We start from the raw sequence: 10,343 nt of genomic DNA on the forward strand, positions 1-10,343 counted from the left end.
GAATGGTTTTATTTGGCTGACAAAGACAACCATTCACCGGCATTCACTATTCAGTTGGCCTACATGTCTGTCAGTCAATGCCCATAACAAATACAAAAAGGAAGGGCGTTAAACACTGGTTGCCAGGTCTGAGAGAAATACGCTTTCCCCCCAGTCCTTTAATAACGAAACATTATGACATTCATGCCTTCTAAATCTTCTTCTTCATTTGTGGCTCCCTTTACATGAATAAATCAAACTGATTATGTTTAACTGTCTTAAAATTATCAGGTAAAATGATGGCCTACCAAATCAAATATTGCAAATTTGACTTATTTATCGTTTTGACTTTTGGATACAAATACTTAACTTCTTGCTGGATATTTTCTGACCATTCTCTGTAAACCCCAGAGATAGCTGATTTGGAAAATCCCAGCAGATCCTGAAAACACTCACTTAAACAGTCTCTCAAATCCCCTTCTCCCCATTCTGATGCTCAATCTTAACTTTAGCAAAAGTCTGTGCAACAGCAGATCTAATGCTCAGTTGCTCAGTTTAACTGCTGTTCATGGAGAGCCTTCAGTATGAACTTAAACATGCTCAAAAACTCTCCAGTGTGGCTAAATTAAAACAATTCTGCAAAGAAGTGCGGGGCAGAATTCCGCTGCAGCAATGATAAAGACTTATTGCTAATCAGCCCAAAAGCTGTACTGTACTAAATGCTACCAAGTGTGGCCCAAAAAAATATGTTTAGGGGGCAATTAATTTTTCACACGTCCCGTTTTTTCCCCTTTAGTAAATTAAATCATCCCTTAAAAGACTATATTTTCCCCCTTTTTTGCGTAATTTTGTCTGCTATTAAAATTAGCTTGATTTCTAACACTGAAGTGGGATAAATATAAAGGAAGAAGGCAACACCGTGCAAGTTACGTGGGAACGATTTGAACACCCCAGAAGGGGGATTCAAAGCCTTGTATCTGGCAACCCACAACGGCTTTGACGTGCCCGAGCTCGTAGTGCAGTGTGCATCTGGAAGTTGTCGCCATCATATCTGGCTAAATGTTAACCTAGCTCTCAAGTCAGTTAGCCACTGTGTTCGAGGATATAACGATAATGGTACGGTTAGCCTGCCCGTGCTTCCTGTGCTGAGCTCCTGTGATGGTCGTGATGCTTTAATCAACACTTAGGACTGTGGTGCTGTGACGTTTACTCGCACTACCAGCGGCTGTTGTCAGAGCTCACATTAGCAAGAGTCTTGAGAAGAGGTAAGGGGCGGAGGACTGCTCCGACTGACGAGGTCTAGCAAGTACAAACAGCGACAGACATTTAATGTCAAAGTTAGTAAAGTAAAGGTTCTGGGTGTCTCGTAGACTCTTCGTTAGCTGTGTCTGCTGTCGTTGAAGTTCGCAACGTAGCTCCGCAAAGCTAGCTGCAACTCCGCCGAGAAACATTGAAGATTCGCAGCTGACAGAGCTAAACCTCCGGCCCGGATTGCTCTGCGGCGACGGGAGTCTGTTAAACTGGAGCTGGCATCGTCTCATCTCCCATCTATAATATGTATGTCCATGTGTTTGTGCTCATAATTGTGACTTATTGTGGCCTTTCCTGTTGGAGCTAACTTCCTTTTGCAAAGTCTCCACGGTGACTCTTCACCTGCAGCTAGATTAGCCGGCTACAGCCACCACGTAGTTACATGTTGTTGCCTTGCTAGCTTTCTAATAACAGTCGTACAGCCCCAGCAGATGAGAAATGACATTATGTAGTATGGCGTTTATATTCTGGTGGGTCATTTTGTGTGTTCTGCAGCGGGCTGCTGGCCCTGACAACCGGGAAGATGTCTGAGGGAGAGAGCAAGCAGGCCCCGGACACTGTCCAGGAAGTGAAGCCGGAGTCCGCGGCCGCTGCACCCACAGGTCAAGGTGTGTCATCCGTGTCTCCGCCGGTGTCCATGGTGACCCAGCCTCCTGCTGCTGCTGCCACGGAGGATGAGGAAGAGGAGAGTGAGGATGAGTCAGAGATTTTGGAGGAGAGCCCCTGTGGACGCTGGCAGAAACGCAGAGAAGAGGTAGGGAGGGGGGTCAGTTTTTTTTCTCCACTAACTTAACTTGGATAAACACCTGGTGCATTATTTATGTATTTATTTTTACTCCCCTAAAGGTGAATCAGCGCAATGTGCCTGGGATTGATAATGCTTACTTGGCCATGGACACAGAAGAAGGAGTCGAGGTGGTGTGGAATGAGGTCATGTTCTCGGAAAGAAAGAATTTCAAACTGCAAGAGGTGTGTGCAGAGCGAGGCCAGTGTGGTAAAATACAGCTAAAGCACTAGGTGACTGTGCACGTAACCACAATTGACCTATATGTAGTGATGGTGCAGGGTCTCTGTCACCTTACTCGACAGAAGCCTGTGCATTTTTCTGCTTTCTGTACTGTTTTTTGTCAATTTTATAAACAAAACTGATATTTAAACTTGATTGATGGCCAAAACCTCTTTGTATATGCAGGAAAAACCACAGTTATGGTCAGTTATATGATTGTTGGAACTAACAGCATACTTGGAAGCAACAAAACAGCCTAACAAGGGTTTTAAGGATTTTTTTTAATGGGATTTGTTGCTCTCTTTTCTGTAATACTGCTGCTTTTTTTCCTCTTTGGTTTTAAGCTCCTTAGGCAAGTTGTTGGACTCATTGTGGCCAGAACCCATAGCAGAGTTCACGCTGTACCCATGTAGTTGCAGAAACAAATCAGAAATTTGGAAGGGAGGGAGTGGACTACAAGAACAGAACAGTACAATCTGTATTTCAACTTGCTGTCTAAAAAGATTCCAGTCCTGGTTGATTTGGCGACACCTGGAGTCAGTGGTGGAAACAGCAACGACAGTTTTATGCTACAGGTCACAAAATTACGGGCAGCAAATCAAATTATTGTTTAACTAAAAAACTCAGAAAGCATTCGGACTTTGTCCGCCGTGATATGAGGAGCTATGATTGATTGATTTGGTTACCTTTCTGGAAAAGTGAAGAAGTGCAGGCCGTCTTCTTCCAGCCTACTTTGGATTCTCCTTCCTGTTGTGCCAAAAAGTGATTTATGGTAATTCCGAAAAAAGGATTGTGGCAAAAAAATCCCAAACATACCTCTCATGAGTGATATTAAGTCATTTTGAGCCACAAAGAACATTGCTATTACAAGGTAGATGTTACAATCGTTTTTTTGGCAAAGTGAGTGTTATATAAATGTCCTTTTCAAGAGACATTTGGCCAAGAGGGCAGTGGAAATTGTAACAAATAAAACATCACAGATCTATAAAGATATTTTAAGGGCCAAAAAAGGAGTAGATTGATTATAATGTAGGTACGGCACATTAGGATACTCACCAAACATGTCATTTCTTTATTTTATATCTAACTCCTTCATAAAATGCAGTTCACTGCAGTCTGTTTACCAGTACCAGTAAAGATATTAGACATATTGGAAATCACATTAAATCACTTTTTGGCACAATCTAGCCTCTGCAATATTTGTCGCAATGATCCATCTGATTCAAAGAGTTTGTTTGTTTTCGTAAAAACACCTTGAGAAACAAGATTTTTAGATTCTCTCATTCTAATTTTGTCTCCAGGGGTGGATTTAGTTGAAGATCGACCCTGCTGCTTACTGCTTTCTGATAAAATGAATCTGTTAGTAGTTCTGTGTTGGTTAGCTACCAGCTTGAGCTCTTCAGGGACTGGATAGTTCGAGGCTCTTGTCATGTTATGACCTCAGGTTATTAGGGGTGGAGGTTCAGTGAGGATTTTAGTAGTTTATTTTTGTTGTGTTTAGAGTTTTAAAAGAAATGAAAAGAAATTAAGCCATATAGTTACAGGCCTGCCTTACCAAAACAGCAACAACAAAGAAAAAACGATTTTATGGTCTGTACAGAAAGAAAATAAAGCTGAATTACCCATAATTAACACTGTGGAATTTGCATATTAACCTTTTGTTTAATAGGCATACTGTCCAAACATGCTAAGAAGATTTGGATATTAATATTGTTTAGATCTCTGTTTGACTGTTTAACTTGTCTGCAGTAAAACAAGAACATATGGGATTTTTCATTTATGAGTAAAGTGTTTCATTCTTTTTCTTGTTTTCACCAAAGGAAAAAGTCAAAGCCGTGTTTGACAATTTGATCCAGCTGGAGCATTTGAACATTGTGAAATTCCATAAGTACTGGGCAGATGTCAAAGAAAACAGAGCGAGGGTAGGAGTTTGTTTCATCGTTTCATTCTTTGATCATTTCATCAAATTATGTAAACACAGGCACAATGGCCTGGATTCTTATTTGATTTCAATATTGTCTTTTGTCTGCAGGTTATTTTCATCACTGAATACATGTCCTCAGGAAGCCTCAAACAGTTTTTGAAGAAGACAAAAAAGAACCACAAGACAATGAATGAAAAGGTGGGTGGATTTTGAAATGTTGATACATTTGAGAGATCAAACACGGTTAATTAACAATCATGTTTAAAGATATTAACGTCTCTGTTTGTTGTTCTTATCTGACAGGCCTGGAAGCGCTGGTGCACACAGATCCTATCTGCTCTCAGGTTAGTGTTCTCTGTCACAGTATTTGTGGGGTGCGGCACTGACATGATTCACTGCTACACTAATATGAGATACATTTATTACAGCTTTATTAGGTTAGCTATGGTACAAAGGTCCTGGTTTTTATTTTTAACCACTGTTTGCTATTCTCCAGTTACCTGCACTCATGTGAACCTCCCATCATTCATGGAAACCTCACCTGTGACACCATCTTCATCCAGCACAATGGCCTCATCAAAATTGGCTCCGGTGGGTTCCACAGATCATTTAAAGCAGTTTGCAGTGCCTTCAGCGACGGTTTAGTTTCTGTGTTGAAGATGTTCTCACTGCTTTTTTCTTTTTTTCTTCAGTTGCTCCTGACACTATCAATAACCATGTGAAAACCTGCCGGGAAGAGCAGAAGAGCCTTCACTTTTTTGCTCCAGAATATGGAGGTGAGGTCCTCCGGGTGTATCGTTTTATGCTGCTGAGGTGTGCAGTTGTGTTTCTGTGATACTGATTAGGCTTCCGTCTGCTTTCAGCTGTTGCCAATGTTACCACAGCTGTGGATATCTATTCCTTTGGAATGTGCGCCTTAGAGGTGAGGCGATCCCTTTTTCTGCTCCTAGCTGTTAGTCACCTGCTCTGTTGTTACTGTGGTAATATGAGCGCAGTTTGCCTGAAGACCAAATGCAGTGAATGCTCAACCTGTTATTTCTGTCTTAAAAATACTTCTTTTGTACCATAACAGCGACTGTTGTTGACTGAAGGCTCCTGTTTATTTCATGAATCTCTCCTTTGTCCACTCACTTGCTCAGATGGCTGTGTTGGAAATCCAAAGTAACGGAGATTCGTCCTATGTGTCCCAAGAAGCCATAAACAGTGCCATTCAGTCCTTAGAGGACCCGCTGCAACGGGTGAGCGAGGAGCAAGCAGTCATCTAAAGTTCTTGTGGCTGTTTGGAAGAGAGATTTATAACCTGCATGTGTTTCAGGAGTTTATCCAGAAGTGTCTGGAGGTCGACCCCAGTAAGCGACCCACAGCCAAGGAGCTGCTGTTTCACCAGGCCTTGTTTGAGGTGCCCTTACTGAAGCTGCTGGCTGCACACTGCATCGTCAGCCACCAGCGTGAGTCAAAGCACACACACACACACACACATGGAAAATCTGATCCTTTATAAACACATACTTTCACTTTAATAATGCACTTGATTCCCTGTGCTTCAGGCTTGCTGTTTTGGCAGCATCGACTGGGCATTCAGCTCAGCAGAGACCCAATAAAACACTAACACACCTGCCAAATATCTATACTTAGACTTTATTGCGGTAACATAAGCAGTTTGAAATAATGTCAGCAGCTTTTAAAGGACAAATTGTCAATATTTTTAAAACCATAAATAAGTGAGATGGAACAGGTTAGCAGTTACAGTCATTATGACGCTTCCATCGTATGCCAAAATACTTTGTTATGCACTCTGCAGGCACAAAGACTTATGCACAGTCACACAAATTGCCTGTAATGTTGTTTTTATTTTGGAAAACTAACTATCATTGATCCGGTGTTCTTCTTTAATAGTGATCTTCTCTGTTTACCTCAGACATGATTCCTGAAAATGCTTTAGAAGAGATGACAAAGAACATGGACCCTAACCTGGTTATCGTTGAGGGCAAAGAGGGGATTCAGATGAAGTAAGTCTGAGTGTAAATGTAGGAAATGTAAATTGTGGAGATTTGATGGTTTCTGTGATTTGATCATCTTTAGTTTATCATCATTGCCTTTCATTAAGTCCTACTATGTCTAAAGTTTTCTGACTGTTTAATTACTGGAGTGGAAATAATAGTCTTTCTTTTGCTCCAGGCTTTCCCAGTTTCCTGCTCTTGAGCTGGACAAATTTCTGGAAGATGTAAGGTAAGAGAACAGCTGGAAATGCAGTTTTTAACACATTTGCAGTTGGTTATAAATTTCTCACTTTAAAGCTTGGATCATTTGGCAAAATCGGCTAAGGAAAGTGAAATGAGAGTTGTTTCCGCTGCACTGAAATCAAAAACAGGAAGCTGTGGTTGTGTTTGTTGTGTGTTCAGTAAAAGCTGTTTTGGATGCATTGAACAATGTGCAACTGCCACATTTTAACTAAAGCTGTGGTGGCTTAATTTGACATTCATTTAACAGGAATGGAATCTACCCTCTGACTGCATTTGGGGTCCCCTGTCCTCAGCAACCCCAGCAGGAGGCTGTGAAGTCACCCATAGTTCCCCCATCGGTCAAAACCCCAACCCCTGAACCCGCAGAGCTTGAGACAAGGAAGGTAAGAACAGAAAGCAGACTGACATTAGATAATTAATAGTACTGTACATAGATTTTAATACCATAAAAATAAAATGATAATGCATGGCTGTTGTCTTTATCAGCATTTTCCTTTTATAAATAATAATAATAAAAACTTGCAATCATTTTAATCCCAACCTGTCAATGCATTAAACAGTTTTCCTTTTGACCCTTGAAGGTCCTTCAGATGCAGTGTAATATTGAGCCTGTTGACGAGGGCACGAAACATCACGTAAGTCACAGCTCTGCCAACCTGCTGAGTGATGAAGTAACGACATCTGTACTACATGTGAACGTGCTTTGTTAGAACTCTGAATGGACTGGTTTCATTCTACTTTCAGCTGACCTTGCTGTTGAAACTTGAGGACAAACTGAACAGGCACTTGAGCTGTGATTTGTTACCAAGTGAGTGTCTTGTTTTGAGAATAATATTTCACCATGCTTTCATTTTTGCATGCCTTTCACAAGTGAGAAAATGGTTTTAAATGCTTTGTCAAGAGAGGACAGTGCCACAAGTTTGTTTAACTCAAAGCAGAGAACTTAAAGATATACTAATGATACTACGATTTAGTGTGTCTTTAAGTATTTTTTTTGGGGGGGGTTTCTATCTCAAAGAATATTGCTATGATCTGCTGCTGATATTTGTTGCATTGCTACCCTTACATTGCACTCATAAGCAGTGCTGGGTAATGTTGCTTTTAAAAGTAACTTTATACGTCACACTATTACAAGTCATCCGATATGTTACAGTGTTGCCCACTAAAAATAAACACCCCTTTTCAGTTAACTTGCGCCAGTTGGTTATGTTGTCCAGTCTGTTCGGCCTGCTCTGCATTCACTTCTTAGTGTGGGCCGTGGCCCCCTTGTGGGCTTTGTAGGTAGTGCAGGTGGACTATTTTAAGCTGCACTTAGCTCAAAGGTACCTCTTAAGCGATGAAATGCTTATTTGAAAAAGTAACTAAATATCTAATTTGAGTGCTGTAACCTGTGACTTTGACACCCAGCACTGATCACAAGAACTCTTAAGCATTGCAGTATTTCTCAGGTGATGCAACTGTTACAAACGATAGAACAGGACAAAGTAGGCATCTAAATGCTTTGTAACCCCATCACCATTTAAATATTGTGTTTTTGTTCAGATGAGAACGTGCAGGAGCTGGCTGTGGAGCTCGTTCAGCTGGGGTTTATCAGTGAGGTGAGGTTTTATCAGTGAAGTTACCACATACTGCTATCAGAGAACAATTAGAAAGATTACTTTGACCTCACTGCCTTTTCATTTCAGGGCGATCAGCCTCGACTCGCATCTGTTCTCGAAGAGGCCTTCTCTAAGTTTTACAGCCGGAATGGTTCTCTCAATCCGGTGACTGTTTCCTCATAGCCGAGGACTCGCCAGGCCTTCTTTCAGCCTTCCTCATCCTTTTACAGCAGGACTAGCTTTTGCTTCACCTCCGAGTTGCAGGAAAGCCTTTGCGAGGACAGAGGAGGAAGCCTTGGTCTGACTGCAGATCCCACAGCCTGTTCTTGTATCTTCTAGTGGGAAAAGCTGCCACTAAGTGGTTGTTGCTTTAGATCACTTTGTTTTCCCACCAAATACAGCCATCTGCTTCTCTATTAAGAGGAAATCCTAGTTGCAATGGAAAATACAAATGTTTTCACAGTTTGGCCTATTTCTTTCAGTTCTGAAGTAGTGAAGAAATGTTAGAGGTAAGCAAAAAAAAAAAAAGGGGTGGCAACAGTATTTTCCTTAAGTCAGTGTTAAAATTGTATTTTAAACATTTTTACTTTACACTGTTTAATAGTTGTCTGTATGGAAAAACTTTGTCTTGTGTGTGAGTGTGTGTGTGAGAGATGTTAATGTAGGGTTAAATCTGGTTGTCTGGTCCTTTAAACTGTTTCCTGAGCAGTGAGTGAGGAACCATCGTACCTTGTATCACTTCTGGAAGGCTGAATCGCATCAAGCGAGTATCAGTTTTACTTTACAGATCTGAAATTGTGCAACATATTCATGAAATGCAGCTGAAAAACAATCGAAAGAGCTACAGATAAAATATTCAAAAGATCAAACTATTTATTTGTGTTACATCTTTTTCTCAGTGTGTATTGTACTTCAGTTCCAGCACTAAGGCCGGTGGGTGTTTGAATGTATGCTTTTACTTGCCCTTTTTCTTTAAAATCACACACTTATTTTTCACAACAAAAAGGTGGCACCGCTTCACTGCGGTCCAGCTACTATAAGTAGAGAATTGCAGCACTTATGAGTCGGGGTTAGGTTAATGAAAAGTTGTCTGTAGGTGACATTTTACAAACAGGGTGTTGGTTCGCTCCATGTGGACTTCCTCTAGTGTTTTAAGCATGTGATGGATGATCATCATTGAGGTTGGTGAATGCATGTATGCTTTTCCATGCCTAAATGGAAATCGATGCATGCGGTAGACTTGCTTCTGGAGTTTGTTTAGTTTTTTTTTTTTAAAGATTTACTGTGATAATGTACCATGTAGAGAGACTTGTGTCAGCTTAGGCCTATCAACCTTTAGCTCGAGTAGCTCTGACATAGGTTTCCTTCATGGATACCTGAGCTAAAATCTTTTGAGAAGTTCAGCTAATTGGCTCAGACCGCTCTTTATCTGTTAAGTGTCTGGGAATCTCTCTGCTAGTTTGCACATTTCTGTATCCTGTTGGGAGATGTCCTGTGGCTTGTTTCTCGTGTACACCAACGGGAAGTTAAGATTTAGAGATTGAAATTCAGTCGGTGATCCAGTCTTGGTGTCTCCATGCTGTGACAGGGTCTGTAGATACTGTGAGAGACGAGTGTGGCGCTGCCTGGCATGCTTGTAAACATCTTGTGCACTGTATGCTGGACACTGCTCTGTCTCTGCAATGCATTAACCCTCTTTTTTCACTTCCTGAAATAAAAAAAATTACACTGTCAGCACTTAATGATATTGTTGTGTGGCATCTCCTTTTTTATCAATAACAAACAGATCAACTCTAATAAGCAAATAATAGAAAAATCATCATTCTTATTTGTGCTCAGACCAGAGTTAAAGTTATCTGCCTTGATCTTTCCATGGGGAATCAATCGGTGCTTCCTACCCAACCTCCTTAAAATCTGGTTTATTTGAATAATTTTGGCATATCTCATGAAGTCCTATCAAACTATTCCAAGTTACAGGCCCTTGAAGTATATGAGAGATGGTTGAAATGTAATACTTTATAAATCGCCTTGGTTCTTTCTGCATTTTTGAACTCTCATTATTTCTACATTCCCAGAGAACTAAAAATCAGCTTTAAGCTCTGTTTAAAAATTCCCACCGAATCAATTTTACAACCACTCCAAGGGTCACAATCTCCAGTCCAGTAGGGGTTTTTTTGTTTGTCTTTTTTAAAAGATTTTTTTTCAATAACGCGTTTATCGTTACTGGGATTTAGATAGGGTCGTTATTCGTGTGTTGCGTTCAATTTACCTCGGAAATCGGA

At 40.8% G+C, this 10,343-nt stretch overlaps 1 protein-coding gene across 2 annotated transcripts; it reads left to right on the forward strand.

The window, feature by feature from the left end:
• The first annotated feature begins 986 nt into the window (after positions 1–986).
• nrbp1 (nuclear receptor binding protein 1) lies at positions 987–9,803 on the forward strand. Of its 2 annotated transcripts, XM_063495516.1 has the most exons (19): positions 987–1,244; positions 1,350–1,536; positions 1,786–2,044; positions 2,137–2,259; positions 4,117–4,218; positions 4,329–4,418; positions 4,524–4,564; positions 4,717–4,811; positions 4,913–4,996; positions 5,084–5,142; positions 5,360–5,458; positions 5,536–5,668; positions 6,139–6,229; positions 6,399–6,449; positions 6,711–6,846; positions 7,045–7,098; positions 7,208–7,271; positions 8,006–8,061; positions 8,149–9,803. In XM_063495516.1, exons 3-19 carry the CDS (start codon positions 1,814–1,816, stop codon positions 8,242–8,244), a joined length of 1,605 nt encoding a protein of 534 aa, XP_063351586.1. In that variant the 5' UTR covers positions 987–1,244; positions 1,350–1,536; positions 1,786–1,813; the 3' UTR covers positions 8,245–9,803. The 2 variants fall into 2 exon arrangements, with proteins under 2 accessions (XP_063351586.1, XP_063351587.1); XM_063495517.1 differs by having other exon boundaries at positions 987–1,536.
• The last annotated feature ends 540 nt before the right edge of the window (positions 9,804–10,343 follow it).

This window comes from Pelmatolapia mariae, linkage group LG15, assembly GCF_036321145.2.
Source record: "Pelmatolapia mariae isolate MD_Pm_ZW linkage group LG15, Pm_UMD_F_2, whole genome shotgun sequence".
NCBI classification, from domain to species: domain Eukaryota; kingdom Metazoa; phylum Chordata; class Actinopteri; order Cichliformes; family Cichlidae; genus Pelmatolapia; species Pelmatolapia mariae.